Genomic DNA, 15,256 nt, shown 5'->3' with positions numbered 1-15,256 from the left:
GTCCTCTGGTAGAACTATGTCCAATTTCCAGAGGAACCGCCAAACTGATTTCCAGAGTGGTTGTACCAATTTGCAATCCCACCAGCCCTGAACGCACCCGATCTCGTCTGATTTCGGAAGCTAAGCAGGGTCGGGCCTGGTTAGTACTTGGATGGGAGACTGCCTGGGAATACCGGGTGCTGTAGGCTTTTTGGGGGCTCCCCTCCCTCTTTCCCTCTGATTCTTACATGAATCTATTTGATACTCAATCATAAAACTCTATTTAATTGTGGGTTGTTTATATTTAGCCAGTATTCGTAAAGTAATGACTGAGGGTCAAGAATTTTCCAGGCATGTGGAGTACATCAATGAACAAAACAGATAATAAATAAATAAATAAATAAATAAATAAATAAATAAATAAATATAACCTGTCCATAGAGAGCACAAAGGAGATATCTATTGAAAACTTTTAAATATTCTATTGTCTGCATCCTTAACCATGATTTCCCTTCTAGGACAGCACTAGTAAATTTCCAAATGACCATTGACATAGGAGGAAAAATCCAGATGATGATGCAGAATTGGTAATGCTGCCTTCAAGATCCCACATCTCTAACTTCACACTTTGAGGCTTGGTAGCTTAACAAAAAGGTTGCACATTAATGAGACTCCCTCAAAACCAATTAGAAGATAGTCATCTTTGCCTCCTCAGACTTTGAGAACTAAGACATAACCAGCTAAGTTTTATTTAATGATGAATAAAATCTGTACAAAAATCAGAAATTATTAACATGAAAACTCACAATCTCAAATGTTTCTATATCTAGAAATTTTCAGCCTTGGAAGACTATTTTACAGTGCATGATACTTGTGGTTTATCATTCAATAGGCATTATAAGACATCGACTCTTTCAGGTACCTGAGAAACAGAAACACATTCAAAAGCATATCACAACAAGGGAGGGATTACTTAAGGAATACATGATAAGCTGAGGAAGAATGGGGCCCATCTGCTCTGAGAACACAGAGCCTAGAGATATCACATGCGAGATTTCAGTCTGCCTTGCTTTGACTTCTCTAGATTTGCCTCTGTCCTTTACTAACCTACTAGTTCCCTCTATTATTTCTCCCATCAGCTCATGGTGTGATTCTCTGCATAGAGGCAACAGTCTCTTCCCTCTGGCTTGCCTTCATGTGCATCCTTCTGCCTCTTTCTATTTGTTGCCTCCCTCTCTTTCAGATGGGGCTATGTGACTTTCTTCCATACTTCTCATGGAGCCTCGTTAGGATCATTCTTTAATTGTAATGTTCAGAACAAAATGAAAGCCTTGGGAACATCTGTATAATGCATCATTCAAAAGTGGACTAAACATGAGATTCCTTTAAAAAGGAGAAGAAGTCCTACATTAACTCTAAGCACTTTCAGTGAACTGGACAAAAAGAACACTATGACATGCATCGCTACACATATAATGCATGGAAAGACTGAAGTCAAAAGTAACTCCCAAAAGGTTAGGTAATACCTTTAAGATACAGAGGCAAATGATCACTGGTGAATAAATATGGCATACTCGAAATTTACCACTCTGAAGGGTGTGAAGAATGGATTTTATCTGTTGTAGAATACGTAAGTTGAGCTTACAAATAAAACAAACCACACTGTATGAACACCTTTTTCTTTTAAATGCATATAATATGCATGTACATCAATATTCAAGGACACATGAGTTCCATGGCACATGTGTATGCCAGAAGACAATTTTGTGGAGTCAGTTTTCTCCTTGTATTTTTACTTTAGTTCCAAGGACCAAACTCAATCATCAGGCTTGTGGGCCAAGTAGACTTACACACAGAGCTATCTAACCAGTGCCACAAACACTATTTTTAAGGCAGCATGGATAAACTGCAAGCAATATCCTTAAATTTCCCTAGTCGGCCATAATTTGTACTCTCCAAGCTGTGACACCCATAATATGCATATACAGGGCCACGAGAGAGAGAGAGAGAGAGAGAGAGAGAGAGACAGAGAGACAGAGAGACAGAGAGACAGAGAGAGACAGAGACAGAGAGAGACAGAGAGACACAGAGAGACACAGAGAGAGACAGAGAGAGACAGAGACAGAGAGAGAGAGAGACAGAGAGAGAGAGAGAGAGAGAGAGAGACTAATCACCTTGGTCAATAGTTCCCAAAGTTTTAGCATTCCAGTTTGGCCAAGGAAACAGCCAGAATTGCATTTCTCTATCCAACCTATACAATGAAAACTACAAGCAAACTACCAAGAAACAAAACAGAAAGGACACTGAAACAAAACTGCTTTGTGTTAAATAGGTTTGACTTTAAAACGAAACAGTGGAGTTACCTGAAAGGGCTTCTCTTCTCCTGTTCTCTTGAGGGAACAAAACACACATCCCTCTGCTCTCCACACCGCAGATGCTATTCACTGTCCTTGCATAATGACAAAGTAAGCCCCCCTTAAAAAAAAGATGAAATCATGGAAAGTAGAAAAAAAGAACAAAAAGTGGTGATCTAGTGCCAAGGTGAGGGACACTGAAAGCTTGTCCATCTTCCTTCCCTAATTCTGGTCTTCAATATGTCTGTTAGCAAAAAATCTTGTTCCTAATTTTCAATGAGACAGCATGTCCTGTAACTTCTAGACCTCTATCAGAACAAATCAAATAATGTCTGGTGAGCTCCAGAAAGCATCAGATCTTTCCAGGACCTACACAGCCACACAGTGAACCTAAGACATCACTGAGAGTCTACCCCAAAACACACATACACACACACATACACATACAGACACATGCCCACACACACAGAGAACGCACACAACACTCACACTCTCAGTGTCTACCACCTGTGAGCCTGTCAGAATGACACAATGAGATTACAATATCACATGATGTTCTTTACTTCATCAGACTTTGAGAAACCTAGATCATCCTGTATTCCCCACACTGCTCTACTGGCAGTGGCATCTATACCAGGAATGCCCAACCTTCTAAACTATATTCTGTCCACAGCTGTTCGCAAGGATCTCATATACTATTAAATTCTACTCGTAAGCTTCCCAAGAGCAGATTCCTGTTTTGTTTAACCCTGGTGCTCTCCTAGAGGAAAGGCGCTCAGGAAGTTTTTCTTCAATGAAAAAATACCAAAAAGATGGTTGGTGAGGGGAAAGTAGAGGGGATAGGCAGTGTTCCCGTCTTAATTTGTGTTCATTTCTTGGGAGGAGGTAGGAAATCCATACTGGGCTCATGTAAAATTAATAGATTCAAAAATGCAAACATCACCAAAATATGCATATCAATCCTGGAACCCTTACTCTAAATACAGCAATATTAGCCTCTGCATGCTTGACTTAAAAAAAAAAAATCTTTTCATATAAAATATAAACAATTATTCTCAAGTCAATAAATTTCTAAACATAATTGCCATCTAATTACTGACAAAATGCTTTTAATGGTTCACAATGCATTTCTTAGAATCACACACCCCCCACACTCATCTTAATGAGCATATGTTTTCTCTCTATAATATAGACAATCTTTAAGCTGTAAAACGTTCAAGCATTCTAATTTCCTGAAGTGTTAAAAACTTATGAATTCTCCCTCTACAGGAGTTGAAAGAATATTTCCATACAGCAGAACACAGAGTCAAGCATGGCAATGTCTACTTGCAGTTCTGGCTCTCAGAAGACAGCACAGGGGGACCAGGAAATCTAGTCATCCTCATCTATATAAGCAAATCGGAAGTCAGCCTGAGCTACACAAGAACTGGTATCAAAATAATAATAATAATAATCAATATAAAATTTTATAACAATTTACTGATAACTGCCAAAACTTAGGAAGAACTAAGATATTCTTTAATAAGTAAATAAACTATAGTACATCTATATAATAAAATAATGTCCAGTAATAAAAGTAAATATCAATCAAGCCACAGATGACATAGCTTAAATGTTAAGTAAAAGACTATAGTCTGCATGACCCCAATGGCACAATAATCTTTAGAAGCCAAGGCTGCAGAGACAACAGAACGAGTAGTCCCCCACAGAAGGGTGTGTTCTGTATGATATTAGAGTAGCACATGTCAGGATGCATTTGTCTGGATTTATAGAATGAACAAAGAGCAAAAGATGAACTAAGTCCCATCTTGTAAAAAATAAAGTGGTTAAGAGATGGGCTGAATTGCAGGAAGAAATTTAAGCTGGAAAGGTCATGTTATCCCTTCCTAGTCTACCCAGGATGTAAAGAACACAGTGCAGGGAGTAACGAATGGTTACAAACATTTGACTTATTCACAACCAATGCAAGATGGAAAAAATATTGTGAGCAAGAAACCCCAATTGACTTCATTTTCCAATTTCAAATGCTACAGATCATGGATCATAGATTCTCAAGTGTTCATAAGTCTAAGATGAATAGTAGACCTAGAAAAAGGCAAAAAGCACTGATTGAGTCTGTCGTGTTTTCTATTAAGCAATCCCTCAATTAAAAGGGACATAAGTGTAGAGAAACAGTGAAGCAAAAGAACAATCACATGGTGCTCTCAGAAGAGCTCCTAGAAGGATATTTCCTAAGTCTAGCTGAAAACATATCAAGGACTATCTATGAAAAAAGGGAATTAGAGATGGTCAAAAGGTTAACGTTGTGGAGGATGGCTGGACTGGCACACAGGAAAGTGGGCAGTGTCATTTCTGGGCAGAGCTGTTCTTCTCTCTGGGTGCAATGTTTGTAAACACACTCTGCAAATATCAAGCAGTAAAATGCAGAAATCCATCTAAGAAGAGAGAACAAACTGCATTCAGCACTACTAAGAGGATGTGGACAGAGGCTACACAAAGGACACTTGCATCTTGGTGACTCACAGTGCTGGGGGCTGCCACTCATAATGCTGCCCATAGTGGAGATTTTAATTTGCTTCTTTATCTTGGCAGCATTGGTTGTAAGCTTTGCTAATGGTTATAAATTATGATCAGAGACACACAGGATTAGGTCCTATAGGAAGATGCCTTCAAGGCAGACAGGGTGCCATGGGTGGAGAAGTTCTCATATCACACAGGCAAGCATGACGATTTGCTTCCATGGGTTTATGCCAAATTAATCCCTTCTCTGTTGCATAGAGGAGCTCATAAATTCTGGTTGCTCTGCCCCCTGAGCATGAATGGCAAATCCTGGGAAGTGGACCAGAAAGGTAAATAAACGCATTTTTAAGTTAAGAAGCTCTTTTATGACAAGGACAGCTTAGGTTTTAGAAAAGTCTTTTGGACCAAATCTAAGTTCCAAAGCATCCCTGTCCCCAGACATACTTTTCAATAAAAATTAGAAAGAGAAGTGTATGGGAGTATACTGTGTTTTCTACTCAGGATTATCTAAAATTGCTCTGAAAATAGGGACTATTTATTAGAACATTAAGGCATAGACTAACTGTGAGCTTTGTAGTGATCACCAACACTGTCATTTTCTCTGGGAACTGGTCAATATAAGCAAACTCTTTTACAAAAAGAAAAGGAATGGTAGGAGAGGGTTGGGAGCAGATAAGGAAATACTAAATTCTGCCAGGACTAGATTTACTCTGGCCCTTCCTATGTTCATTTTCAGTAAGAACTCCATCAGGTCATAAAAAAGGATAAAAATCTTCATCATAAAGACTTCAAATCATTTAAGAGAAGCTGCTCTGACCTATGCAAGCACAAGGCAAGGCTTTAAAAATGCTCACATGCTCAAGTTAGTGTCATAGGTGTCTAGGAATGAATACTGAGCAATGCAAATAGGAAACCTGTTGACAATGTATTTGCATAAATCAAGTGAATACTCCAGTAATAAATTCACATCTGACCCATTTACCTTTCCTGGTATTGATCGTTCTGTAGCTGTTAAGGTCAGGGGCTAAGCCGATGACAGTAAACACTTTGAAAGGAGAGAATAATATCCCCAGAGATTGACAAAAGAAAAAGAAAAAAATAACACTAGAAAGACCAAAAACTATAGGCTATAAAATCCAAAATTAGAAAACATGGCAGGACTCAACAGTTGTACAGTGTGAGCTTTTCCAGTCTTGTCTGCTATTATCCTTACATATGGCAAGCACACTGGTGAAGCATTACTGCCAGGCTCTTTGCATATTTCACAAGTATTCAGGCAAGGAAACCATCCAGACAAATCCCAAAGGATAGTGAGATCTTGAAAGTCAAACAAGGAGAGGCATAAGGATAATAGCTTGGGTCATATAACAAAGGGAAAGAGCCCTGAATGCATGAGGCTCACCAGCTCCTAGCTTAGCACCCAAATGAAAACAGTAAGTGCTGGGGTGACTCCTTGTATAGAAACATTCCATGTTTATCCAGTATGAGACACAGCTATCACAGAATTCAACAAGCTTCTTAAAGTCAGATAGAACAACTACCACTAACACTAGGCAACACTTTCACATCAGATATATTGAAAGATGATGGCATGACCTAAGAAGACTTGAGCACTTTCTGATAAATGCTTACAATCTAGTAGCATACAGGCTCTTGCTAAGCAGAGAAGGGAGCCCCTCATGAAGAGAACAACACAGAATGACTAACGTAGAAAAACCCTAAAATAGAAACAGTGATTGAGGACTTATCTATCTGTATACTGGTATACATATTTGCCAAGCATATCAAATAGACTTCTTGAGTGTTGTACAGATCAATAAGTCAGATCAAACAATACAAGGTTCTGAGTATGAACAAAAACTCCTGAAAAAAAGACTGTGTCTACAGACACTGATTAAAATTTCAGTACTATGGAGAGACTAATGATGCAGGTCCAGAGGGTAATTACCTTAGCCTGGGATAATTCCAGCCCCCGGGAACAGTCATTCCTTGCCCATCTGTGTGTCAGTATCAGAGCACAGTCCAAGAATGGAATAATGTTGAGAATTCTGAGTGCTTGTGAATAAAACTCCAAGATTTGCACCTTGTGACCTCAGTTTTTTCAAAATTCTTCTTAACCCTCAGAGCATAAATTGCCTCATGCTCTGAATAAAGTTGCCTATTATATGGGACTTCAGCCTGTGTAATGGCTATTCCTGGTTGTCAATTTGACTATATCTGGAATGAAGGACCATCCAGAATCGGAGGGTTCACCTGTGATCCTAATCTGGAGGCTGAGAGATACAAGTTCCTGACCTGGATCTTGGCATGTAGATCTTGAGACACAGTGGCTATGAATCCTAGATTAAGACAGGATGATCTTCAAATTCAAGGTCATCTGGGATTAAAGGCGTGGTAGCACACACCTTTAATCTGGGCCACACCTTTTGCTGGAGACCTATATAAGGACATTGGAAGAAGGAAGGCTCACTCTTCTTTGCCTGCCTTGTGGGACTGAGCAACTGCTGGATCCTTGGACTTCCATTCACAGCTGCTGCTGACAATTGTTGGGAGTTGGACTACAGACTGTAAGTCATCAATAAATTCCTTTACTACATAGAGACTACCATAAGTTCTGTGACTCTAGAGAACCGTGACTAATACAGACTGCCTCATTTTTATTCCCAGCTCTCCCAGGTTCATGCCACCAATGAGGGCTGAAAAAATGCCAGAACTAGCTTCTTGTGAGCGTTAGTTACACTAAAACCTTTGGAATCTATTAGCAGACTACTAGCTTTCACCAATCCAAAAGCTAAGAACCAAAAGGTTGATGACCCACCAACACATTTTAAACTACCCTTGATTTGTGGGGGATGGGGGGTTGTACTGTAAAATAATTAGAATTTCCTAAAACTGCTCCCATGTTGGAATATGGAACTTGGGGTCACCTAAATCTGTGTTCTAAGCCATGGTCATTCAATGTGGTTCCAGAGTAAATTATCACTTATTCTCTGTAGGAGAGAGCTGAAGTTTTCCCATTGACATGAGGAACATATTTTTTTTAAAGATACACCCAAAAATAGTAACAGCAATGCTTTGAGACAGGGAGATGTTTGGACCCAGGATAATACTTAATACTTGGTCTTAATTACTACACTTACTTTCAGAACTATTCTGTGAGGTATTTTTGTCATGGTCGTTTAAGGCACTGTGGTAGTTGTAATCACCAAATCTGAGCTCTTAAGTCAGTCATCTCTGTTTCAAATTATCTCTACTAAATAATGTTTCTACATTTCATAACTGTTTTAATGATTTACTGAAGAACTAAACTGAGTAACATTCAATCATATTAATAATTTGATATTTACAAAATTCCTGTAAGCAACAAATCAGTGTTTTTGTTCATTAGCACAAAAAAACTATTGAGCCTGTGTTTATTAGGTTTTGCCACATGAAACAGTATAATATCAAATGTTTCTGAACTATAATAAAAGTTAATGCAAATATATTCAGGGCAAGAACTGATAAACTGTGATCTCTACAAATACAAGTCAATGAATACTCTCATTTGTGGGTTATTTTGCATGAGAAATAGGTACACAATTCCACAATAGTATAAATTATATCATAATTACTACATTGTTACAATAGATCTTTCCAGACTTATGGATATTTAATTAAAATGATATTTATCAGAAAGTTAATGAGACTATTTTGAAATCCATTTACTGAAAGGCTAATGAGACAGTAGAATACAATCTGTTTATTAGCTGAACAAGACATGCAACATCTGTACACAGTAAGAGAAGACCACAAGTGCCCGTAAAATATCACCAAGAGCTTCCCATAACCCTTGCTACAGTAAAAATCCCCACTGGAGCTAAGAAAGTCCAGCCATACACAGCAGCATTTTCCACTGCTATGTACAGTAAGAGTTTCAAATGATACTCAGGATGTACATTTTACTCAAGAGATTCCCTTGAGTGCATAGATTACATATTCATTATGAAACATGATAGTTATGTGATATATATTTACATGCAATCCATTTTTAAATTGCAAACTAGGTCAAGCTGTTTATATCGTGGAATAACTTCTTGTAACAAATCTTAGAACAAACTCACATTTGACTCCTATACCACAGAAAACAACAGTATTACACTGAGACAAAAAAAAATCCCTTATTATATGAATATAAGGGAAAGGAGCCTCCTAGAAAGGAAAGAAGAAATATCATTCATTTTCTCAACTCATGACAATAATAATAAAAATTACAATACTACTAGCCTAAAGATCAGAAAATTACAGAGATATCACAAAACCAATTTCTAGATTAAAAATGTTCAAAATATATGCCAATTATTAGCTTAGGAAATACACAGGAGGTTGTTTAAAGATTAACAAAACTAGCCTGTCAGTTCAAGTATGGAATTTTTAAATGAAATAACTTTTGCAAACAACTTTCTAAATCAGAAACTTCACTAGATGTTCCCTATCATGAATAAAGAATTTATGCATTAGCATGAATTTAAATAAAAATAAAAATTAGATATTTAAAACTGTGCATGCTATATGAGGCAGGGACAATGGTGGCTCAATGAAGAAAGCACTTGTTGCACACATGCAATGGCATGGGAAAGCCATGCTGGCATAACCTGTAATCCAAGCACAGAGGAAGAGACAGGGGATTTTCAACTCAAGCTGGCTGGCTAGACTGGCCTGAGTTACAGAGCTTGGTGTTCATCAATAACTCTGCATACTCAATGTCAATTTCTAGGCATACACATGTGCACACACATCCACATATACAATGTCAAGTGCACATGTGCCCCCACACACACAAATATACACACACTGGATTGCACATACACATGTGCAGACACACTGGCTGACACACACACACTGGCTAACATACACACTTGCTAACACACACATACACTGCCACACACACACACACACACACGCACACACACACACACACACTCTACTGGCTGACAAGAAGGCTCAGCAAATAAAATGCTTTACTCAGACCCAAGCAACTGAGTTCCATCTCTGCAACCCACTTACAGGTAGAGGTCAAGAATGTTCTCTCCAGTCACACTGTGTGTTGCATGCACACACACACACACACTAATGATAATCATATATTAAAATATTTTAAGAATGATACAATAAATATGTTGCAAAAGGCAACTTTCTCCTACAATCATCATGAATTATCTAAATAGAAACATGATAGTAAAAACAGCATCATCAAAAATTTTTTTTATATATATGGCTGCAAAATGCTATCTACAGAGTATGACACAGCCATTGCAACTATGATCTTACAAGAACTGCTGCTACCTGGACTGGGTACCAAAAAGTCAGTAATGGATCAGTGTAAAGCCTGCAGGGCCCAACTTTTCCCACTGAACTATTGTCTACTGCTAGATTCTGAGGGAAAGACAATCATAGTCTTTAGTTGTCTACCTATTGGTGAGCTCATCAGACTCCAAAGGATAGTTTTAAACCCAAGGTCACAGAGATGGTCATGTTTGAATTCAGCCAGTCACTGAAATCCTCAGAGACTTCTGTAATGGAGACAAGCGGACAGTAGGGGTGGAAGTAAAATGAATGGGTTATATGCTCAAACAAAAGCGTTAAAGAACAAATTTAACATGTTATTAAAACGGGAAAATGTATTTTTCACTATAAATTAGTAGTTATTTAATTACTAACTTACTAGAGCATCTAAGGAATTTGAAGACACTCTAGAAAACTATGCCTTTTGTCAGCACTGACCCCAAAGTATATTTCTTATTTGTCCTATTAATGACCTGCCACAACAGTTTTTTAAACACTTATTAATCTACACTTTCTACACTGAAAATCAGATTATATTAAATATTGTTAATCTGCAATAGTAGATATAGATCCATTGGCCCCTACAATGTGCTCCAGATGATAGATAACAATCTATTGTAAAAAATATGAGTAATCTAGTTATGAGATTGTCTTCATCCAGGCTGACAGCAGCACTTGGAGTAGACCAATACATAACTATACAACTCCGTGCAAAGGACAGGCTAAAGCCACAGCTCTGAGTTTGTCTTTTAAATCTTTAGTGTCTTGAAATTTAACTTCTTGAGTTTATACACAGCTATTAAAAAGCAGCAGACTGATAATCAATACCTTTACTAATGGCTATTCCCCAGGCTCCATTAAATATAAGTACCAGAGTTATGCAAGATGGAAAATACCCAATTAGGCTTTCCTGAACCAATTTAGCTTGTCCAGCTATTGAATATTTTGACAATAAATATATAAACACTTTTGAGTTTGAGAGAGAAAAATCAGTTCTTTAATTAGCAATAAAGTAGACTAGAAATGAGCCATCTGGCTTATCTCTGACATACACTGTGAATACACCATGTTATGAAAAAATAACAAACAAATCACGCATAAGCTGCTAACCTCAGAGCATAAACTTAATTTCAGCTCCCTTCACGGAAAGCAACAGAACCTGTTTCTCTTAACTCTATACGGAAAATATAAAGTCAATTTTTTTCTAACTGCTGTCTGTCTGTCATGTTGCCAGAATGAAAGAATAAATCTTAACTCCTTATTTAGATGTAAATGGATCTGAGAATAAAGAAGGCCATGTTTTTATCCAGGGGCTCGTATTTAGGCAGCAAGCACTAGAGTAATACAGCACAAACTGTTGCAGTTGAGTAACTAGGATGATTAAAATACTAAGCTCAGACTCTTAGCTATTCAGGACTGAGGGTCCATGCTGCACAAGGTACCCCTGCAAGTGCAATAACAAACTTACTCATCAGACCACATGTTTTTCAAACTGTAGTCAATAACTGTGTAATCCATAGAATCAGTACAGATCATACCAGCATTTCAATAATGTAAATTTAATACATAATATAGAACACTTAAAATTTATCTCATGAAATACAAAACCATTTGCTAAACAGCCATAGCGCAGAGCAGTCTAGTAGAGTAGTCCACTCAGTAGAGCGGTCCAGTCCTGTAGAGCAGTCCAGACAGGTGGTCTCAACTGTGCCCACACTTATAGTCGCTTATCATCACAAGCAGAAGGAATATGCTTAGTAAGTCAAAGAAGTCTTAGGAGGAGGACCAGCCTTCAGGCTGGGACTGCAGTAAGAGATCTGCTCAGTAATGGAGAGATATCTTCCAGTCACTGGATCAGAGTATGCACAGCTTAAGTGTTCTTCCAGCAAATTTCCAAGAATTAAGTTAGGTTCACATTAATAACTAGAATGTCAAGACTGAAGTTAATCATCCAAGATCTGAATGGTTGTAGCAAAGGGTAGAGAGCCACATCACCATAGTTACATAGTTCCAATGACTTGATTGGTTCTTATCATAAAGGTTCTGAAGCTAAGAGCATACATTCAATGAAGTAAGGAAAAGCCATCTTTAGGCTTTGACCAGTGACTCTCTATCACTATGCTGTAACATACACACACACACACACACACACACACACACATATACATCTTTAGGCTTTTTCTTTGCCCAATGACTCACTATCACTATGCTGTAACACACACATACACACACACACACACACACACACACATTTACACATCTTTAGGCTTTTTCTTTGCCCAGTGACTCACTATCACTATGCTGTAACATACACACACACATACACACACTCACACTCACACACACACACACACACACACATGCTTACACACGCTCACACACACACAGAGTGGAGTAAAAATAATGAAAACCATGAAAATCATTTTCAATTCAAAAATTGGAGGCATGGAATAGAGGAATGAAATGTGGGGGACAGAGGTCATCTATATCCTGTGGACATGCAGAACAGAAGGTATATGAGAGTCACTCACTTGCTCCACAACCACTAAATCATACCACACCTTAGAAAGAGATCGTGTTGTCATGGAGTCACCTCCACCATTCCTAGGGCAAGACCTAGACCTCCAGGCATGGGGTGACCAGCCTTTCCTTTGATTTAAGGCCTTCAGAAGGCTGAGTTTATAGTTTAAACCAGGGTTCTTGCTGGTATGTATAAGGAGGAAATTGATTCAATAGCATCACTAAAGGTAAAACTGACAAAAGTGTAGCCATCAGCCCTTTTGCTGCTCTCTGTTGTCCTACTGTCTCCACATATAACTGACAAGAGTGGCACTGAGCCTTGCGGGTCTGGAAAACCCACTTAAGCCACTAAATTCAGTCAAATGGTACAGTGTTTCCCACTTTAAATGCCAGACACTGAGAACCATGGAGCACTTGGCCTGCCATGAACAGTCTGGAACTATATACCTATGAGGCAGAAAGACTAAGTGGAAAACATGAAGCCCTATTTAAAAATTCTATCTGGGTATGGTGGTGCACACCTGTAATCCTGGCACTTGGGAAGTAGAGGTAAGAGGCTCCCTCATTCAAAAACCTGCAGCAACAAGATAAAATTAATGGTAATGTTTTGAAGATCAGCCTCTTCCTTGTGTGCACATGTGAGTGTATATATTGAGACAGGGTCATGTTACATAATCCATGCTACCCTTTAACTCACACTACTTCTGCCTTCTGAGTGCTAAGATTACCAGCACGCACCACCATGCCCTACTTTCTGCCTCCCCTTCCTTCATTTCTGTTTTCCTTGGACTCATGCTCCTGAAGTACCCCTCCTTCCACTTTCACATGCTACAGCCTGTGATTGATTCTGTTTCTATGTCATCTTCTCACAGAAGAAGTCTTTCCTGACACATCCAGTTACATTTCCAATGTCATTGTCGCACCTGTGCTTCTGGGCAGTGCTTGCATGTCTATTAGGTGTCCACAATAACCATTTGGTTAATTGTGACTCCTCTAGCCAATCAGATAAGGTCTCATCTCCAGCTGTCAGCATCCTGCCAAAGTGGGTCCCTGCTCCATGTCACAGTTTTTGCTTCTCCGACACTCTGTATGACAGTGAGGGGACCAAGCAGCACTCACCAGAATGCTTCCTTCTTCAGAAGAAAAGAAGATGATTCAAATGGCTTGAGTGTAGTAGATAAACAATTGGAACTGATTTGACTGCCCAGACAAGAGCCCAGAAAACAAAGTTCTGAATCTAGCCAATGGCCAGAAACTACGAATCTCTTCTAAACATAATAAAGACAAGATCCTCCATAAGCAGGAAAGAAGAAGCCACCACGCATGTATGGTACTGAGACAGAGACAGAGCTAAACATGTGAAGGTGCCCTTCATTTTAAAGAGATGACTTTATATGTAGTTGAAAACTGGATAAACTTAAATACATAAATTGGGGCTAGAAGGGTGGTTCAGCAACTAGAACACATACCGTTCTTGCAGATGGCCCACGTTTGATCCCAACACCCATATTAGATGGTTCACAAGTGTCTCCAAATCCAGTTCCAGGGGTATCAGTCACCTCTGACTTCTGTAGGCACTGGCAAGCATGTGCACATACCCACACAAACATGTTTATCTATAATTTTAAATTGAAAGTATATCTTCAGAAGAGAAATCCATGAATTATAGATAATGAATGTATAACTACATTAATGATGACCAAGTACATTGTAAAGTACTTTGCAAAGTAAAACATAGTTCTGAATATTACCATTGTACACTGGAAGAAATAGCATCACAAAAATTGGGTGAATTCTGAAAAACTTAATTTATCAACAAATGTTGAATTTGTTAATATTGTGTTAAACTCACTGGCATTGCAGAGGGCTTTCCCTCACTACAAGAATTTTGATTCTTTTTCTCAGGTAAGATAAATAATATAGTAAGTAAAATGTATAATGTCAAATAGGACTAACTCAGGCTTTAGACAAATGTCCATCTTATCCTATTAGACAGTATCAGTAGAACCTATGGCATGATGTTTAAGCTAAGCTGGCAAGCCAGCCATCCAGGGACCGTCCTGTCACCACAACCCTGGAACTGCTGGGCTTACAAGTGTTTGACCCAACTGGCTTTTTACATAAGATGAAGCCCAGTTCCTCACACATTTGCAGTCAAATACACTGTTAAATGAACGAGCTCCCTAGACTTTTTATTCTTATTTTTAAAAGAAAATATCCTAAGTGACTCATTGTGGTTCTATGATATAAAATTCATTTCAGGCCACTGAGTTCCTTTGCTGTCACAAGAGAGATGATCTGCAGTAAGGGATTACTAAGAGAAAGGGAAGAAAAGATTTCTGCTTCCACAACAGAATCGCTACTTTCATCTAAAGCATGACTTTTCTAGAGAAATATCTGCACATCTCAATTAATTACCACCTTGCACCAAATCAGTGAAAGGCAAGACTAGGTTGAGAAAGGGGATGATAACCTATCACCCTATATGACTACATCATAATCAGCTGTAAGACATACAGAGAGGTGTATTCTGAATGAATAAATGGTAGCTCACTGAG

The 15,256-nt window shown here is 38.5% G+C and overlaps 1 protein-coding gene and 1 pseudogene across 9 annotated transcripts in view; one reads left to right on the top strand and one right to left on the bottom strand.

Annotated features, from left to right (window-relative positions):
• Nucleotides 1–15,256, bottom strand: part of Immp2l (inner mitochondrial membrane peptidase subunit 2) — an 884,186-nt gene that overhangs the window by 717,184 nt on the left and 151,746 nt on the right. Inside the window, exon 5 of one of the 9 annotated variants that reach the window (XM_031357243.1) lies at nucleotides 12,526–14,314. The exons of the other annotated variants lie outside the window; for them this stretch is intronic. Within the exon in view, the coding sequence (XP_031213103.1) occupies nucleotides 14,311–14,314 (4 nt within the window). The 3' untranslated portion in view covers nucleotides 12,526–14,310. Of the gene's footprint in view, nucleotides 1–12,525; nucleotides 14,315–15,256 lie in introns of those variants that run through there. 9 annotated transcript variants of the gene reach the window in all.
• Nucleotides 69–188, top strand: LOC116081300 (annotated as a pseudogene).

This window comes from Mastomys coucha, unplaced genomic scaffold (assembly GCF_008632895.1).
Source record: "Mastomys coucha isolate ucsf_1 unplaced genomic scaffold, UCSF_Mcou_1 pScaffold6, whole genome shotgun sequence".
Classification (NCBI taxonomy): domain Eukaryota; kingdom Metazoa; phylum Chordata; class Mammalia; order Rodentia; family Muridae; genus Mastomys; species Mastomys coucha.
The sequence above is the reverse complement of the archived record's forward strand: the minus strand, read 5'-3'. Positions and strand labels throughout refer to the sequence as shown.